Source organism: Adiantum capillus-veneris, chromosome 9 (assembly GCF_014529385.1).
Source record: "Adiantum capillus-veneris isolate H3 chromosome 9, ASM1452938v2, whole genome shotgun sequence".
NCBI classification, from domain to species: Eukaryota; Viridiplantae; Streptophyta; class Polypodiopsida; order Polypodiales; family Pteridaceae; genus Adiantum; species Adiantum capillus-veneris.
Genome location: NC_140939.1, coordinates 153,273,118 through 153,288,225, shown reverse-complemented (window position 1 = coordinate 153,288,225; position 15,108 = coordinate 153,273,118). Strand labels below are relative to the sequence as shown.

General features: G+C 39.5%; 1 protein-coding gene across 1 annotated transcript; it reads right to left on the bottom strand.

Moving 5' to 3' along the window:
- Window positions 1–4,997: 4,997 nt before the first annotated feature.
- LOC147451413 (uncharacterized) lies at window positions 4,998–5,235 on the bottom strand. The gene is made up of 2 exons (XM_086520924.1): window positions 5,076–5,235; window positions 4,998–5,044 (listed from the first exon to the last, which is right to left on the bottom strand). The coding sequence occupies exons 1-2, from the start codon at window positions 5,233–5,235 to the stop codon at window positions 4,998–5,000; spliced, it is 207 nt and encodes a 68-aa protein (XP_086377050.1).
- Window positions 5,236–15,108: the final 9,873 nt, after the last annotated feature.

Genomic DNA, 15,108 nt, shown 5'->3' with positions numbered 1-15,108 from the left:
ACCGGGCACCAACACTCTACACAAGCCTACACACACTTAGTAGCATGGTTAAACAAGAGGGAAATATGAAAAATAGAGAGATTAATCAACAAATCAGCCACTAATCTTTGATTAATCAAGCATTGATTACACCATGAGCAAATGAGAGAGAAGAGGTTAGAGTTTAGCTATTGGCATGAAGCCGAATCGTCCATGTACGCGCGTAGAAAGCTCAAGAACTCCATAGCCATCACCTTCTTCAGAAAGCTTATCTCAAGTGAGTAAGAATCCCCTTTCACATTGTGTGTTTTGACTTATATACTCTCTAGGATTTTTAGAAGTGGCCGGGCACCCAAATGGCCAAACTCACTTAATCTCTTATTTGCATAGCCTAGAATCTAAATATAGCTCAATGTTTACAATTTGGAACTCTTGATGAGCCCAAAACATAATTACAACCCGCATTTGCGGTCATTTGACGAAAAATCCTAAAACTTAAGTGACCGTCAATTGTGGCCGTAACTCCATAGATAGTCATCAATTCCAACTCTTCTCTGCATTTGTTGCTTGTATTTGCTTCATCTTCATCTTTACTTCGCATCCGCATCATCTGGCCTTGTTAGCATTTACTAAAAATAGTAAATAGCATCTTTGACTGGTCTGTTTGGCAATTGTTGACTTAGCCGCCAAACACTCCCCCCATCCGATTTCAGTGCACGTCCTCGTGCGCTGTCTGGTTGGCTAGCAGTGGAGAGATTTGAAATTGGTGGTGAATGTTGTTTTGAAGAGCTGTAAGTTGTTGGGTTTACTTGTTGGTGTAATATGAGATTAGGCATTTGGGTTCAGGTAAAAGCAATTGGCTTGATTTATTATGGGAATAAAGCAAAATAAAAAGCGATGTATAGTACGTTAGGGTCTGGAAACCCTTGATTACCAATGGGGAAAAACCTCATGGGAAAAAGTGCCCAAAGGTATGTGATCTTATTATGGGAATATACAATGATGGGTGTTTAGGGACTAAATTGAGTGGGCTTATATAAATAATGTGAAAGTGAATTGTTTAAGCATTCTGTCCCTTGAAAAGGGTCGATTATCTGTTTGGAGTTTGGAGTTGCTTTGTTGCTGCGTGTACCTGCAAGGTGAGTGCATGGGTGGAACAATAAAGAGTGCGTAATGCAAATGTTCAATTATGGGACATTCAATATGCTTGCACAGATTTATGCATGGGTAAGATTATGCTGTGCGAGAGAAGAGTATTGATGGGTGCTCCTCAGAGTTAATGCAGCTAAAAAAGTAAATTAAATTCACTTTACTAGCTTCCACTACTCTTGAGAAGGGCATTTGAAGCAATGGTTTCCACTCTCCTAATGTGCACAAGTGCGTGTGTGTTTTGTTTTGAACACTTTGCCTCTCCACCATGATTAAAATAATACATTGACTATGCTCACCTATCCAGAATGAGCGACTTGATATAATTACGCTCAACTCTTCCAGCTTGAGATGTAGCCTAATTAGCTAGACTCATAGACCACAAAAAAATATTAGGACTTGAAGCTTAGGTCTAACACTTTGCTCATTTATCGTCTCAGATGCACTACTCTTGACATTTTTTTTTTGACTTGACTATTGTCTTGAGCTCTCAACAAAGTATATATCTAGACATTTAGAGCTCAGATCCTCAAAAAGAGGGTTATTAAAGGACCATATTGGCAAAGTAGGTTTTTTCTGCCATACCTCGGTGACCTTGGTTGTCAAAATTTCTTGATTTAACTTTTGGTCCATTATCTTCGAAGATTGGCTAGTTTCATTTTGTTGGAAGTGGGAGATGACTTCAATCTTCTTCTGCTTGTTTGTCTGCTTTGGCACCCATTTGTATCTGCTATTTGTTGTTGGTTTGTTTTTACAGACCACATACTGACTTTTTGGACTTGTATCCTTGATCTGTCGGTGTTTGTAGCTGAAATTATCTTCAAGTTGTGTAAAATCTGGTCTTGGTGCCTTGGGTAGCCAGATTTGTGTTTGTCCTTTGTAATATCCTTGCGCTTGAAGTATATTTGATGGCACAAATATTTTTGTCTGTACTTTTGTATTCGATTGTATCTGTTCCGTGTCATTTTTGGGAATCATGGTTGTTAAATTCCCTTGAAGATATGTAGGCCTTCTAGATTGCGAATCATTTTTGAGCCTGTTTCTAGCCCTGTTGTTCGATCTCCTTATTTGAGTTGAAATTGATCTTGATTTTCCTATTTGTTGTTTTGTTTTGAAGCCATTTGCTACTGTATAGCCTGATATCTTTGGTTTAGGTAACCAAACATTTGGTTGACCACTGTAGTAGCCTTGCTCTTCTAAGATGTACTGGGAGGCAATCCATCCCATTTGTTTACGTGAATTGTTTGGACTAGGATCATTTACCCAAACTGGGTCTTTGACATTGATGTCATTGGCCGCAACATAGGTTTTGATGTGCTGCTTGTGTCTTTGTTTACTCTGGGTTGGGTATTTTGGCTGAAAGACCTTTTTATAATTTAGTCTAGACTGTTGGTCTATCTTTCCCTGGGGTGTTGAATCCACAGCTGTTCGCGTTGATTGTTTAGCTGTATTTGTGACTTCCTTGTTGGACTTCTTTGCTTGTGGATGACAGGATTTGGTGAGTTTTGCATCTAAACTGACTTGAACAGTCCTTTGTGCCTCTATTTTTGACAATCTGTTTGAGTCTTTAATTTCCTCTGCCAGCTGGACAGAAGTATGTTGACTCTTTTCTCCAGATGCAATGCTTACCGTGGCCTTTGGTTCACATTGCTCTTTATTGATCTGTTTCTAGGTCTTTTGATAGGCTGCATGTGCTTGATGCATCATTTGCTTCTGATTGTTCAAGTTAATTGTGATTTGTGTCACCTTTGGTTCTGTGGCATCTTCCAATGGCGAGATAATATTAGGATCTGACTTTATGACTGCCTCTGCCTTTTGACTCAAGTCTGCCTTTGAACACATTGAGATGTCTATTTCTTGGCTTTGAGACTTGATCTCTGGCTTTGTTGAATTCTGAGGTACATTCATTAGCGATGAACTATCTGTGCTATTAGCATTATCATGTTGAATCTTTGAGTCCACATTTTTGCTTGTTGAAATCTTCAGTGGCAAGTCCTTGACTGCCTGTACCCGCTCTGGTTCTGGGTCATAGATAATTTCTTCATCCACTTCCTCTGACATTGGCTCGTTCGCTGCATGTTCGTTGTATCTTTCGACTTCAGGTCTGAAAAATTCCAAGCTATTTGAGACTATCTTTTGTAGCTGATCTTTTTTGGCAGCTTGATTTTCAATTGAAATATCATTGACGCCTTTGACCTCCAATATTTTAGTCATCAGTTTTTCTCTGGTATCCTTTGACAAGATATGCTTTCTTCCTGGCGTATTTCTATTTGGAGACGTCTGCTTTAATGATTCTGCTGCTTGCAGTCTGATACTATCTTGGTTTTGCTACTTCACCATATCTAAGTGCATCTTTACTGGGCAATTGGGTATTAGATGATTAATGCACATCTATTCCTATATGTTCTATACCTGGCCGAGGTATGTGTCCATAATATTGTTGGTATTCGTTGCCCATAGTATCTTTGATCAAATATGTCATCAGCATGACATGTAGATACTTATAAACCAACACTGACACTGGCTTTGACTGTTTGCCTTTATCTTTTTTGACTGTGGTATTCTCAAGAAGCTTGTAATAGCTTCCATTATAACCCTGGTAGATGGTCATTTCAGCCCCTTCTTTAGTGACCAACTTTAATTCTATGTATGTTATCAACATGTGATCCTTTATCTGTGGCTTCTGTATAGTCTTAGGACTATGTTGTCGATTCGATCCTGTATTTGGCTTCTGTTGTCTGATGAATTGTAAGAGAGTATTGTGACTCTCCTTTGCTGTTTTCAGTTGATAGGGTTGTCCTGATTGTAGTAAGTAAGGTGGAGTTTGAACTCCCCCCATCCGAGAGTGTTACCTATCTGTAAGAGGTATCTTTCTTATGCCAGATGTGGATATTCTAGCTTTGTCATCTAGCTCAGCTGATTGAGCTAGGTCTTTGTGAAGTCGTGCTAACTTAATAGCTGATTCTTCCATTGATTGTACGTGTGTTTGTGTTGGTACATCTTGCGGTGCATGTGTAGTGTTCTGTACCTGTAATTGTTGTGTTGTGGCACTCATCTATGTAATGAAAGGAGTTGAATTGTGCTCATACAAATTCAAAGTCTGATCATGTGTCAGTGCAAGCCTAGAGATTTTAAAGTGCACTTCCCTATCTTCTAGTGATTGACTTTGTGCAATAGTGGCAGTGTGACCAATATTTACCTGGTTAGATATCATTTCGTCATGTGTCCGTTGCTCAATTTGGTCTTGTGGAGTTGAAGGTGACAAGATGAAAGCTGCAGCTCTTTCCAAGAATTTATCTGCAAACAATAAGATCTAATTCATAGCATCTTCCATCTATATCATAGCTCTTGTCTCCAATGCGTGTTGCCCATAGTGTCCTAGGAACTGACTCTCTAAATGTACTTACCCGCGTGACTTGAACCCAACTGTCCATCAGAATCTACATAAATTGGATCTTTCGATCTCGTTTCGTGGATCCAATGAAGGGCTATTGGTTCAGGTTGCTTGTTGAGTTCTGAAGTTGTTGAAGGTAACTGTCGTTTACACATGGATTCAAGGAATTCCTTCTTGCTGACTGTGTCTTCATTTTTTGGCAGATTGATTATAGTAGGCCCCGTCTCTTGAGTGATGTCTCTATTCTGAGCTACCACTGTATTTGCATTGGAAGCCAAAGGTAATCTCATTATCAAGTGGTAAATATTACCACTTGTCGACATGTTTTTGTAACCCAGCTTTGAAGCATCTTCATGAGCTATGAAGCATTGATCTGGCTCTTCCGTTGCTTGTTGAGGTGTTTCTGCTTTGTACCATCTACCGTCCGTATCTCTATAGAGACTGCTACAGTTTTTGTCCTTGCAATTTGACTTTATCAAGTGCACAGTGACTCGACAACTGCTAACCTCTGGAAGATCTTGCCTGTGCAATTTTATTATGTCCAACTCACTACCTGGTTTGAGCTTCATGTACACGGATCCCAAACAATCTTGCATTAGGTTCTTTTGTGAATTAGCCATGTTGGTAGCTTCGTCTACTTCCACAACCTGTATTGTCGGGCTTTTCAGAGCATTATGCTTGGACTTTAGATAGCGATTGTCTGCATCATCCATGTAGCATGGAAAGTCTTTGAAATGACCTATCAACTCCAACCTGACGCCAACTGATTTGACTGTTATTAATGAGCTTGAAGCTGCATCATAAATGCTTTGATTTGCCGATGGTGCCATTGACTGTGGCTGTTGCATCTGCTGCTCCATTATTCTTTCAACCCTCTTACGGACCTGCTGAGCACTTGTATTCCCTTTTTCTAGCCTCTCCCACGGGTGACCAGTGGTTTTCCTAATTCGAAGCTCTCTGCTAGGCTTAGCTGTGATCTCAACGATCTGATTTACCTGTATAGCTGTAGCACTAGTTGGCAAGATACTTACCACTGTACTGCAACAACTACTCCCTTTGTGATACCTCGATTCCAGTTGATTGAGCGATGAAATTTTCTCTTTATCTGCAAAATTGTAGATTAGCAACGCACTTTTGACTTGAACTAAAACGACCTCGATTTGCTTGTTGACAGCACACTCTATATGGCGTTTAATTTAAATTAAACCACCACGTAGGTGACCATAGGTCATCCGACTTCTGCAGTGTATCTGTCCGCAACTTTTGCTTTTCCAGCCTCACTATTACTCTTATCCCAATTTTTCTGCTTTAATTTGGTCCTTTAATGACTTGCACGGAAAGTTCTACCTGGCAGTGCTCAATTTCCAGCCTCCTTAAGGTCATTACCATTCACTGTAGCTGCTTTTGCCCAGATGGATTACCACGTCATCATTAGGTGTAGGTCTAGCTGCCGTATGTAGCACTAAAATGTATCAAGCAATGCCAAACCCAAACTTTCAATGCACACCCTCGATGATCACATCCAACTAGCACCCATACAGCATGCCTTGGTAAAATGGCTCGATAATTGGTGCAAGAAGGAATGTGGTATGCTAGATAAAAATGTCAAGCTCTAGCACGAATCCACAATTTTAGTACAACCTTGCCAACAAAATCAATGATCAAATAGAATTTCATATTCCATGCTCTCTTCTAGAGAATTTTCACGTACACAACAAGAGAGAGAGAGAGAGAGAGAAAGATATTGACCGCTAAATCCGTTTAAAAAACCATTTTTGTGCTAAGAGGAGTATCACAAGCAAATTATTTTCATTTTTCTTGCACTTGATCATCTCAATGCTAGGCTTGCATCTTTTGAGCTCACCTCCGACTTGTGCTCAAGATTTTTCCTAAACTCCCCAAGGTGGAGATAAAGAGGGTGGGAATAGTCTCTTTGATTTATTTTTAGTTTTATTTTTTTTCGTCTATAGCTTGCTGGCATCGGAAATTTGGTCGAGTCCAGACTGTGGCGGACTGAGGTATGCGTGGATGCCGGGGTGGCAGAATTAGCGAGCGTGTGTGTGTGTAACATGAGGCTCTACACTTCCTAACAGAAGAAGCACAGGCCGCAGAGCTATGCTTTGAAAGCAAAAAGGCCCGAATTCACATTGTGTGTGAGACTTTGAAGTCGGCGGGCTGTTTACTGTAGAAGGTGGTGCAAAGCTGAATCGGCAGCAGGGATTGAGAAACCGACTGCTCGTGTTTGAAGGCAATGGTGAGTTGTACACGATTCTATCATCGTGAGATCCTGCAGAGGCATTAAAGGAGAAGTGTGTGTGTGTGTGTGTTCGTTTCTAGGCCAGGTATCTGGTGGCGCATCAGGACCAACCCCGCAGTTACTATGCGTGTGTGTGTGTGTATGAAGACTTCGCGAGTTCACGAGTTCACGGGTGTGAGAGCGATTCAAGGGAGCCGGGGCAAGTGAGCAAATTCCGGGAGCTGCATAATAGGCGGTTGGTGCGTGTGTATGCTTGTGTTGCAAGCGCGAGTCCCGGTAGAAGAGGTTGCAAGCCAAGCAAGATATAGGGCCGCTGGTAGGGGCCAATCAAGATTTTAGACCCAGCATGGCGAGGTGAGGTCGTGCTGCAAAACGGGCGACTTTAATGGCAGAGATGTGTGTGCGTGTGTGTGGGTTCGGCATCGGCAGCCAAGGTGGGACCAGGGAAGTGGGGTCGCGAGCTGTGGGGCCGCATGGCCGGGAGCGCAAGCGCGTAGGAGGTAGGTCAGCAACGCGTGCGTAGGATGTTTAGGCGGGAGCAAATGCGCGTAGGATGATTAGGGGCAACAAAAGCGTAGGACATCCAAGGCGGGACCAGGGCGCGTAGAATGACTAGGCAGGGCTCACGTAGGAGGTCAATGCAGATAGCACGAAAGCGTAGGAGGTAGGTCAAGGCCAGCTCAGCGCTAGTGACAGCGCGACAGGCAGTTCAGCGCGGCGAGATAAGGGAGGCAGGTGAGTTTTTTTTTTTTTTTTTAATAACAAAAAATCAAACAATTTAATTTAAAAAAAACACACACATAAATTCAAAAAACTCACAAAATAAATACAAAAACACACTAAAATACAAAAAATACATTAAAAATTTCAAAAAATCATACAGAAGTTCAAAAAGACTCACAAAATAAATTAATAAAATACAAAAATAATCAACAACCACTTACAAAAATACAAAAATGAACACAAATAATTCTAAAAACTCACAAAAATCAAAACATGCACAAAATTACTAAAAATCACAATTAAAATATAATAAATAAAGAAAATACAAAAAAACACAAAAATAATTCAAAAAAGAAAAAACACAAAACAATCATAAAACACAAACAAAAATAGAAAAAAAAAGAAAAACACAAAAAAATAATAAAATACACAAATATATTAAAAAAATCAAATATTATCAAACAAAAAACCTAAAAATGTAAAATAATTTAAACTAGCACGCAAAAACACTCAAAATAATAATAATAAAAATAAATAAATGCCCTGGCACTCCTTAATTCACCCGAATTAAGCGATTTATCAATTTTCTTAGCATAATTAGCACATTTGAGTAAAAATTAGCAAAAAAATTACCAAAAAACTCCCAAAAATTCTAGATCAGCCCACCAACCTAAACAGTCGCAATCAAGCAATCGAAACACCGAAATTGATCACTTACTTAATCAAAATCGCATAAAACATCATTCTTTAAGCACACAAATCGTCTCGAAACTGCGCTTAAATGAACACAAAAATCACCCTCTCTTGTACGATGACTAATCGCACTCAAAACAGCATTTTGCATCAATCAAACATCAATTCGAGCATTCAAATCTCAATTTTAATTAATCATTAACACACTTTTTGCATCACATCATGCACATAAGCATACATAACCAAATTTGACCGAATTTCGACAGCATTTCGGCGTCACAATGGAATTAGAAAAACATAACCATAACTCGTTGACAACCATATGCAATCACATGCTTCTCATAAGCAAATTGGACTCCCAAATTGCCCCAAATTAGGCACTTCCGCCTACACACAAGTGGGCATAAACCGCACCTAGTTTTGCATTTTATGAATGCACATGGTTCATGAACCAAACGTGCACCTAAAATCAGAGAATTAGCATTAATTTCAGCACTTTAATTAGCCACAAACTCAGCGATTAAGCACTTGATTAGTGCCCAGCACACTAGTGTGTGTGTGTGTGTGTGTGTGTGTGTGTGTGTGTGTGTGTGTGTGTGTGTGTCGATCCCATAAAATCACCTACACACAACCAACACAAACATCAATGTGTAGCATCGTTTAGCATGAATGTAAACACATAATCATCATGGACATGCATCAAATAATCAATACAAATCAGCACCTTGCAAAATGCCCAAATAATTAGTGAATGAAATTAGGGAAAATTAGTGATTAATAGGTGATTTCGGCTACGATTTGCGCACAAATGGAGTAGGATATGAGTGTGTGGATCACATAGGCATGTTGACCATACACCCAACTCACTTTCTACTTGTGTGTAGCACAAAAAACACTTATCAATCAACGGGAAATTAGCATCAAAGTTTGGAAAAATTAGTGAATTTGATTGTCAAAATTAGTGAGATCAAAATCAAGAACTAATGATGTGTGTGGGTTGTTTTGTGATGTTCTAAGCATAATCAATGCTAACCCAAGCACTAATCACACTAAAAACCACTCAATTAATCAACACACCTAATCTAAAAACTAACAAATTAATGGAAAATTAAAAAAAGTAGTGTCTCCTACTCACACCAATGACACCTCTAGCTTAGGCAATTGCTCCCCGGCAACGGCGCCAATGTTGGGAAGTCATCCTAGCATAGGGAGAACATCAACATAATGTCAATCCAAGGAGTAGGATCCGACTAGGGCATGGAAACACACAAGTGGCTTGTGCGTGCCAAATGGAGGATTAGAAGGTGAAACCTACACACAAAGAAAGCTACGAAGCGGGTATGATGTTGCTACGAGGAGTGAGCACTCTACTTACTCTCCCATTTGGCCTAATCTCTCACACACAAGCTTAATCACGCACTACTCTCTAATCAATCACTAATCCAACTCTAATCAAGCACACAATGAGCATAGAATGACCACACCGGGCACCAACACTCTACACAAGCCTACACACACTTAGTAGCATGCTTAAATAAGAGGGAAATATGAAAAAGAGAGAGATTAATCAACAAATCAGCACTAATCTTTGATTAATCAAGCATTGATTACACCATGAGCAAATGAGAGAGAAGAGGTTAGAGTTTAGCTATTGGCATGAAGCCAAATCGTCCATGTACACACGTAGAAAGCTCAAGAACTCCATAGCCATCTCCTTCTTCACAAAGCTTATCTCAAGTGAGTAAGAATCCCCTTTCACATTGTGTGTTTTGACTTATATACTCTCTAGGATTTTTAGAAGTGGCCGGGCACCCAAATGGCCAAACTCACTTAATCTCTTATCTGCATTGCCTAGAATCTAAATATAGCTCAATGTTTACAACTTGGAACTCTTGATGAGCCCAAAACATAATTGCAACCCGCATTTGCGGTCATTTGACGAAAAATCCTAAAACTTAAGTGACCGTCAATTGTGATTGTAACTCCATAGATAGTCATCACAATACGTCTTGATGGTCAAGGACGGCATAATTGGCAATTATTTGCCATTGCCCTTGGCGACCGAACAATAAAATAATTACAATTGTGCCATGCCTGAACTGTTGGAATTATGGCCATCACAATATGTCTTGATGGTCAAGGATGACATAATTACCAATTATTTGCCATTTCCCTTGGCGAGCCCAATGAAAAAAAGTTTACAATTTTGCCATGCCTGAGCTGTTGGAATTATGATTGCACAAAAACACACACAACTTGGAGAAGATGAAGGAAGCTCAAGGCACACGACAGAGAGTATATTACTTAGTGTGAAATGGAAAGATGAGATAGCCCTAGAGTGATGGCTGTATATGCAACGCAAGGGGAGAAAAACCTCCTAGTGAGTGAAAAATTGCACCAATGGTCCTAAGTGTGTTCACACACATCACTACCACATGTATATGGTAGCAAATCCCCCCTAGAAGTGATGTGGTGAATGAGAGCTAGCACCTAGAGTATAGGGAAGTGCCACATCCTAAGGACATGATCAGTCCACAAAGGGGAGTAAGCCCAAAGCTTTGCGGAAAGATTCAAACTTCTCACGAGACAATGCCTTTGTGAAAAGATCTGCAAGATTGGCATGTGTTGGCACATAAGCCAAGCTAATCTCTCTTGTTGAGAGCCTCTCCCTGACATAGTGATAATGCACCTCAATGTGCTTTGTGTAACCATGAAAAATTGGGTTCCTCGTAATTGCCAAAGCGCTCTAATTGTCAGTGTAGATAGTGTTGGTAGTGTCCTATCCAAGACCCAAATCAGCCATAAGGTGTTTGAGCCATACACACTCACTATAAAGACTACAATGTACTCAGCCTCACGACTAGAAGTGGACACAATAGGTTTCTTCTTGCTCAACCATAATATGCATGAATTATCGAGCATGAAACAAAAACCACTCGTGGACACTCGCATGTCAAAACAACCAACCCAATCTGAGTCCAAATCATGTAAATCTGGTGGCAATGATCCCCCCTTAGGATAAAACAAGCCAAAATGTAAAGTACCACTCAAGTAGTGAAAATACTCTTGACAACCTGCAATGCTTAGACCCTGGGCTATGCATGAATCTGCTAACCTCTGAGATTGCAAACTGAATATTTGGCCTCAGTTTCATACATAAATAAGGCTACCAATAGCAGTTTGGTAAAGAGTGACATTGGCAAGATCACCATTATCATGAAGACTCAGTTGCAAACTTGTTTCCATGGGAGTGGCAATATGTTTGCAATGCTCAAGCCCAAACTTACATAGCAATGTCTCTATGTAACTTGTCTGACACAAGGTAATACCACATCACACTGCTTAAACTATATACCCAAATAATGACGCAACAACCCCAAATCTTTCATCTTTGAAAGTAGCATTCAAATCAGCCTTAAATTCAACAATATTTCTCTCATTTGGTCTAGTGATTAGCACATCATCCACATAGAGAACGATAAAAAAAATTACATCACCCTCATGCTTTACATACAATCTGATTTCTATTGGACTGTTACGAAAGGCTCGTTTGACCAAACGAGTATCAACTTCTCATACCAAGCACGAGGAGATTGCTTCATCCCATACAAAGCTTTCTTACAACTATAGACTTTATCCTCTTGTCCTTTCTTGACAAAACCGTGAGATTGTGTTACATAAACTTTCTCAAACATGTCACCATTCAAGAAAGCTGTAACAATGTTTGATTGATGTACATCCCAACCAAAATGAGCCGCCAATGCACATAGAAAATGCACAGTAGTCACACGACAAGTGAGAGCAAAATCCTCTTCATAACCCTTTGCAACAAGTCTATCCTTACAATCAATCTCACCAACCGGCTTGCATATCAAATTGTAAACCCACTTTGTACCAATGGAATTTTTGCCAAGAGGCAAATCACATAAAGTCCATGTGTCATTTTCTATAAGTGCATCATATTTTGATTGCATGGTAGTCATCCAATTTTTTGAATTTTGTGCTTATCAAAAGTTAGAGGTTCCTCAATAGACACAACCAAATCATAACAATTTGAAGCATAAGATACATGAAAAGAACCTGAATGAGTATGACTTGACAAAGGTGCACCCAATTTACTGTCATGAAAATTATACACCTTCCATTTTGGCATACCACTAGCGTGCTCATTCTTAGCTCTTTCCTCACATCAAGTACATCATGTACATCTGCATCAGAAATAGGCTGATATGTAACATTTCAAAAAGTCCCATAGGCTGTACATTTGCCTCCTTGAATTTACATTCTAATTTCCACTACTTAAAAGAGGCAACAAAGTGTCATAAATATCCTATGAACTTACATTATTGCCTCTAGTACATGAGATCAAGGGTTGAACAAAATATTCCACAAACACAATATCCTATGAAACCAAGATACCCTTTGTTTACGGATGATCCAGCCTATACCCTTTGATTTTAGCACTGTAACCAACAAAAATACATTTGACAGCCTTATCATCCATTTTTGCGTTGTGTTTGTGGCACCAAAGCATAAGCCAAACAACCAAAAATGTGCATGTGCTCAATAGAAGGCTTTCTATCATGCAATGCTTCAAAAGGAGTCATAGATTACAAAGCTTTTGTAGGACATCTGCTAAGTACATAAGCACATGATGAATTCAAGCCAAAAAAAAAAACCAAACCTTGATTTTTGACCATACATCGTGCCATTTTCATAAGTGAACTATTTTTCTTCTAAGCAACACCATTTTGTTGAGGCGTATAAGGCACTGTACATTGGTGTTTTATCCCAACTAGCAACAAATGCATTAAATTCATGAGACATATACTCCCCCCCTTGATGTGAATGAAGGATGCCCATAGTACATTTTGAGACATTTTCAATTATAGCCAGAAATTGTTTGAAGCACATAAACACTTTGGACTTTGCCTTAGGCGGATACACCCATGCATGCCTATAGTAATCATCAATGAAAGTCACCAAGTAAAGGTAATTGCCCAAGGAAATAATTTTCATGGGCCCATGAACATCACTATGCACAAGTTGCAACGTGTAGGTGCTTCAAGAGGCGACAAAGAAGCAACCATATCAGATTTCTACTACCATAGCAAATTGGAGAAATTTAGATGCCCAAAATGTGCATGCCAAAGTTTTGCATGTGAGTAGCCTTAGAATCCACAAAATCATTTGAATTTTTTTTCCCACATTTGTCATACAAAGTGAGCTTATATAGCCCACAATATAAAACACCAGATGCAACAATTTTATCACCAAATTTGAGATCATGGATTGTACAATTTCCATCTACAAATTTGAGTACAAGTCCAAGTCTAGCAAGTGCAGATTTAGACAAAAGATTCATCTTGATCCCAAGTACATACAATGCATCAACAACTGTTAAAGAACTGCCATTTGCAGCAGTAAGCACAATCTTTTTAACTCCTTGAATCAGATAAGAGGCATTGTTGGCACAAGTAACCGAATTCCCAAGAGGGATAGACTCAAAATAGGTAAACAAATCATGATGTGAGGTAATGTGCTTTGTAGCACCACTATAGAAATACCACACATGTGAATCTGTAGCAATTGACATACATATTTCATGGATAACAGGATCATAGGTACACTTTGCACTAAAATCCCACTCTACATCTACATCATCATCACAATGTCCTTTCACAAAAGACTCTACAATAGCTTCACTTGTATTGGACCCTGTAGTTGATCTCGCCTCTTTCTTCTTTGCCTCTTTTTACTTTAATTTTAGAAACTGCTTGATTAAGTGTTCATTAGCTTTACAATAATGGCAATGCATCTTATTTTTTCCCTTATCACGAGAATTCCCAAACGAATTTCTTCCAGTAGAAGAATTCGGAACATGTGATTTACCACTTGTAGAAGAACCACGAGAAGTGGATACATTGCTGTTACCACCTTGTCTTTGAGCAGCAATAAAGGAGGAATCTCAAATCTCGAGCGAGATTTTCCGAGCAATCCCTAAAACGAGCAAGACTAGCCAAGGCACACTATACAAACGACCACAAATTTTTGACAAAAAAAAACCCTTGAACAAGGGTTTGGTAGAATGTTTCCTTTGATGGGTTGGAACAATTGGAACCCATACAATGGCATGTTGATATTCCTCTTCTTGGAACTAGTTTCCCTCAGATATTGGAAGCTCATTTCTACCACCATTGATCCTTGTCGGGAATAGTGACACCATGATTCCAATGGATATAAATCTCCTATTCCTACCTCCCTACATGTAGGACCACAAGACTTACACTTCCAAGCTGTTGAATTGTCCATCATGCCTCGACCCAGATTACTCACCCAACGTGTGATGCCCCTATGCTGAATACACTTCTTAGAGCCATGGTGTATGATTGTCATTGTACTCCTTTGAAATGCTTTTCCTAATGCGCTTAGCCCTTCATTTTTGTTTGTACTCTATATATTCTTTGGGAGTTGTACGCCCATCAATGCCTCATAGCAATTCAAATGGATGGTAGTCTAGCATAGCATTTGTCCTCTTGCAGAATGATGTGGCCCAAGCCCGGTCCTTAGCACCCCATAAGGTAACCCCCTCTAAGGGGTAACTGGGAGGTTGGTTTTGCTACAAGAAACAACATTGTGCCACGTTGAGACAACTGTGTTGTCTAGGAAAGATAAATTTCAGGGTCCCTAATCATTGACAAATTTGGTTATGAAGGAATAGGAAACTCACAACAGATGAGGAAAGAAGGTCCTCAAGTTTAACCGTCATCATTTTCAACAACTATATAGTATAAACAAAACCCTTCAAAAAATATCTTTGGAAGAGACGCGAACTCTTTCATGTACGGGCAGGGACCAATGCTCGGAAAAAACTTTGTTCTAAAAACTTGGCAAACCTACCTATGAGAATTTT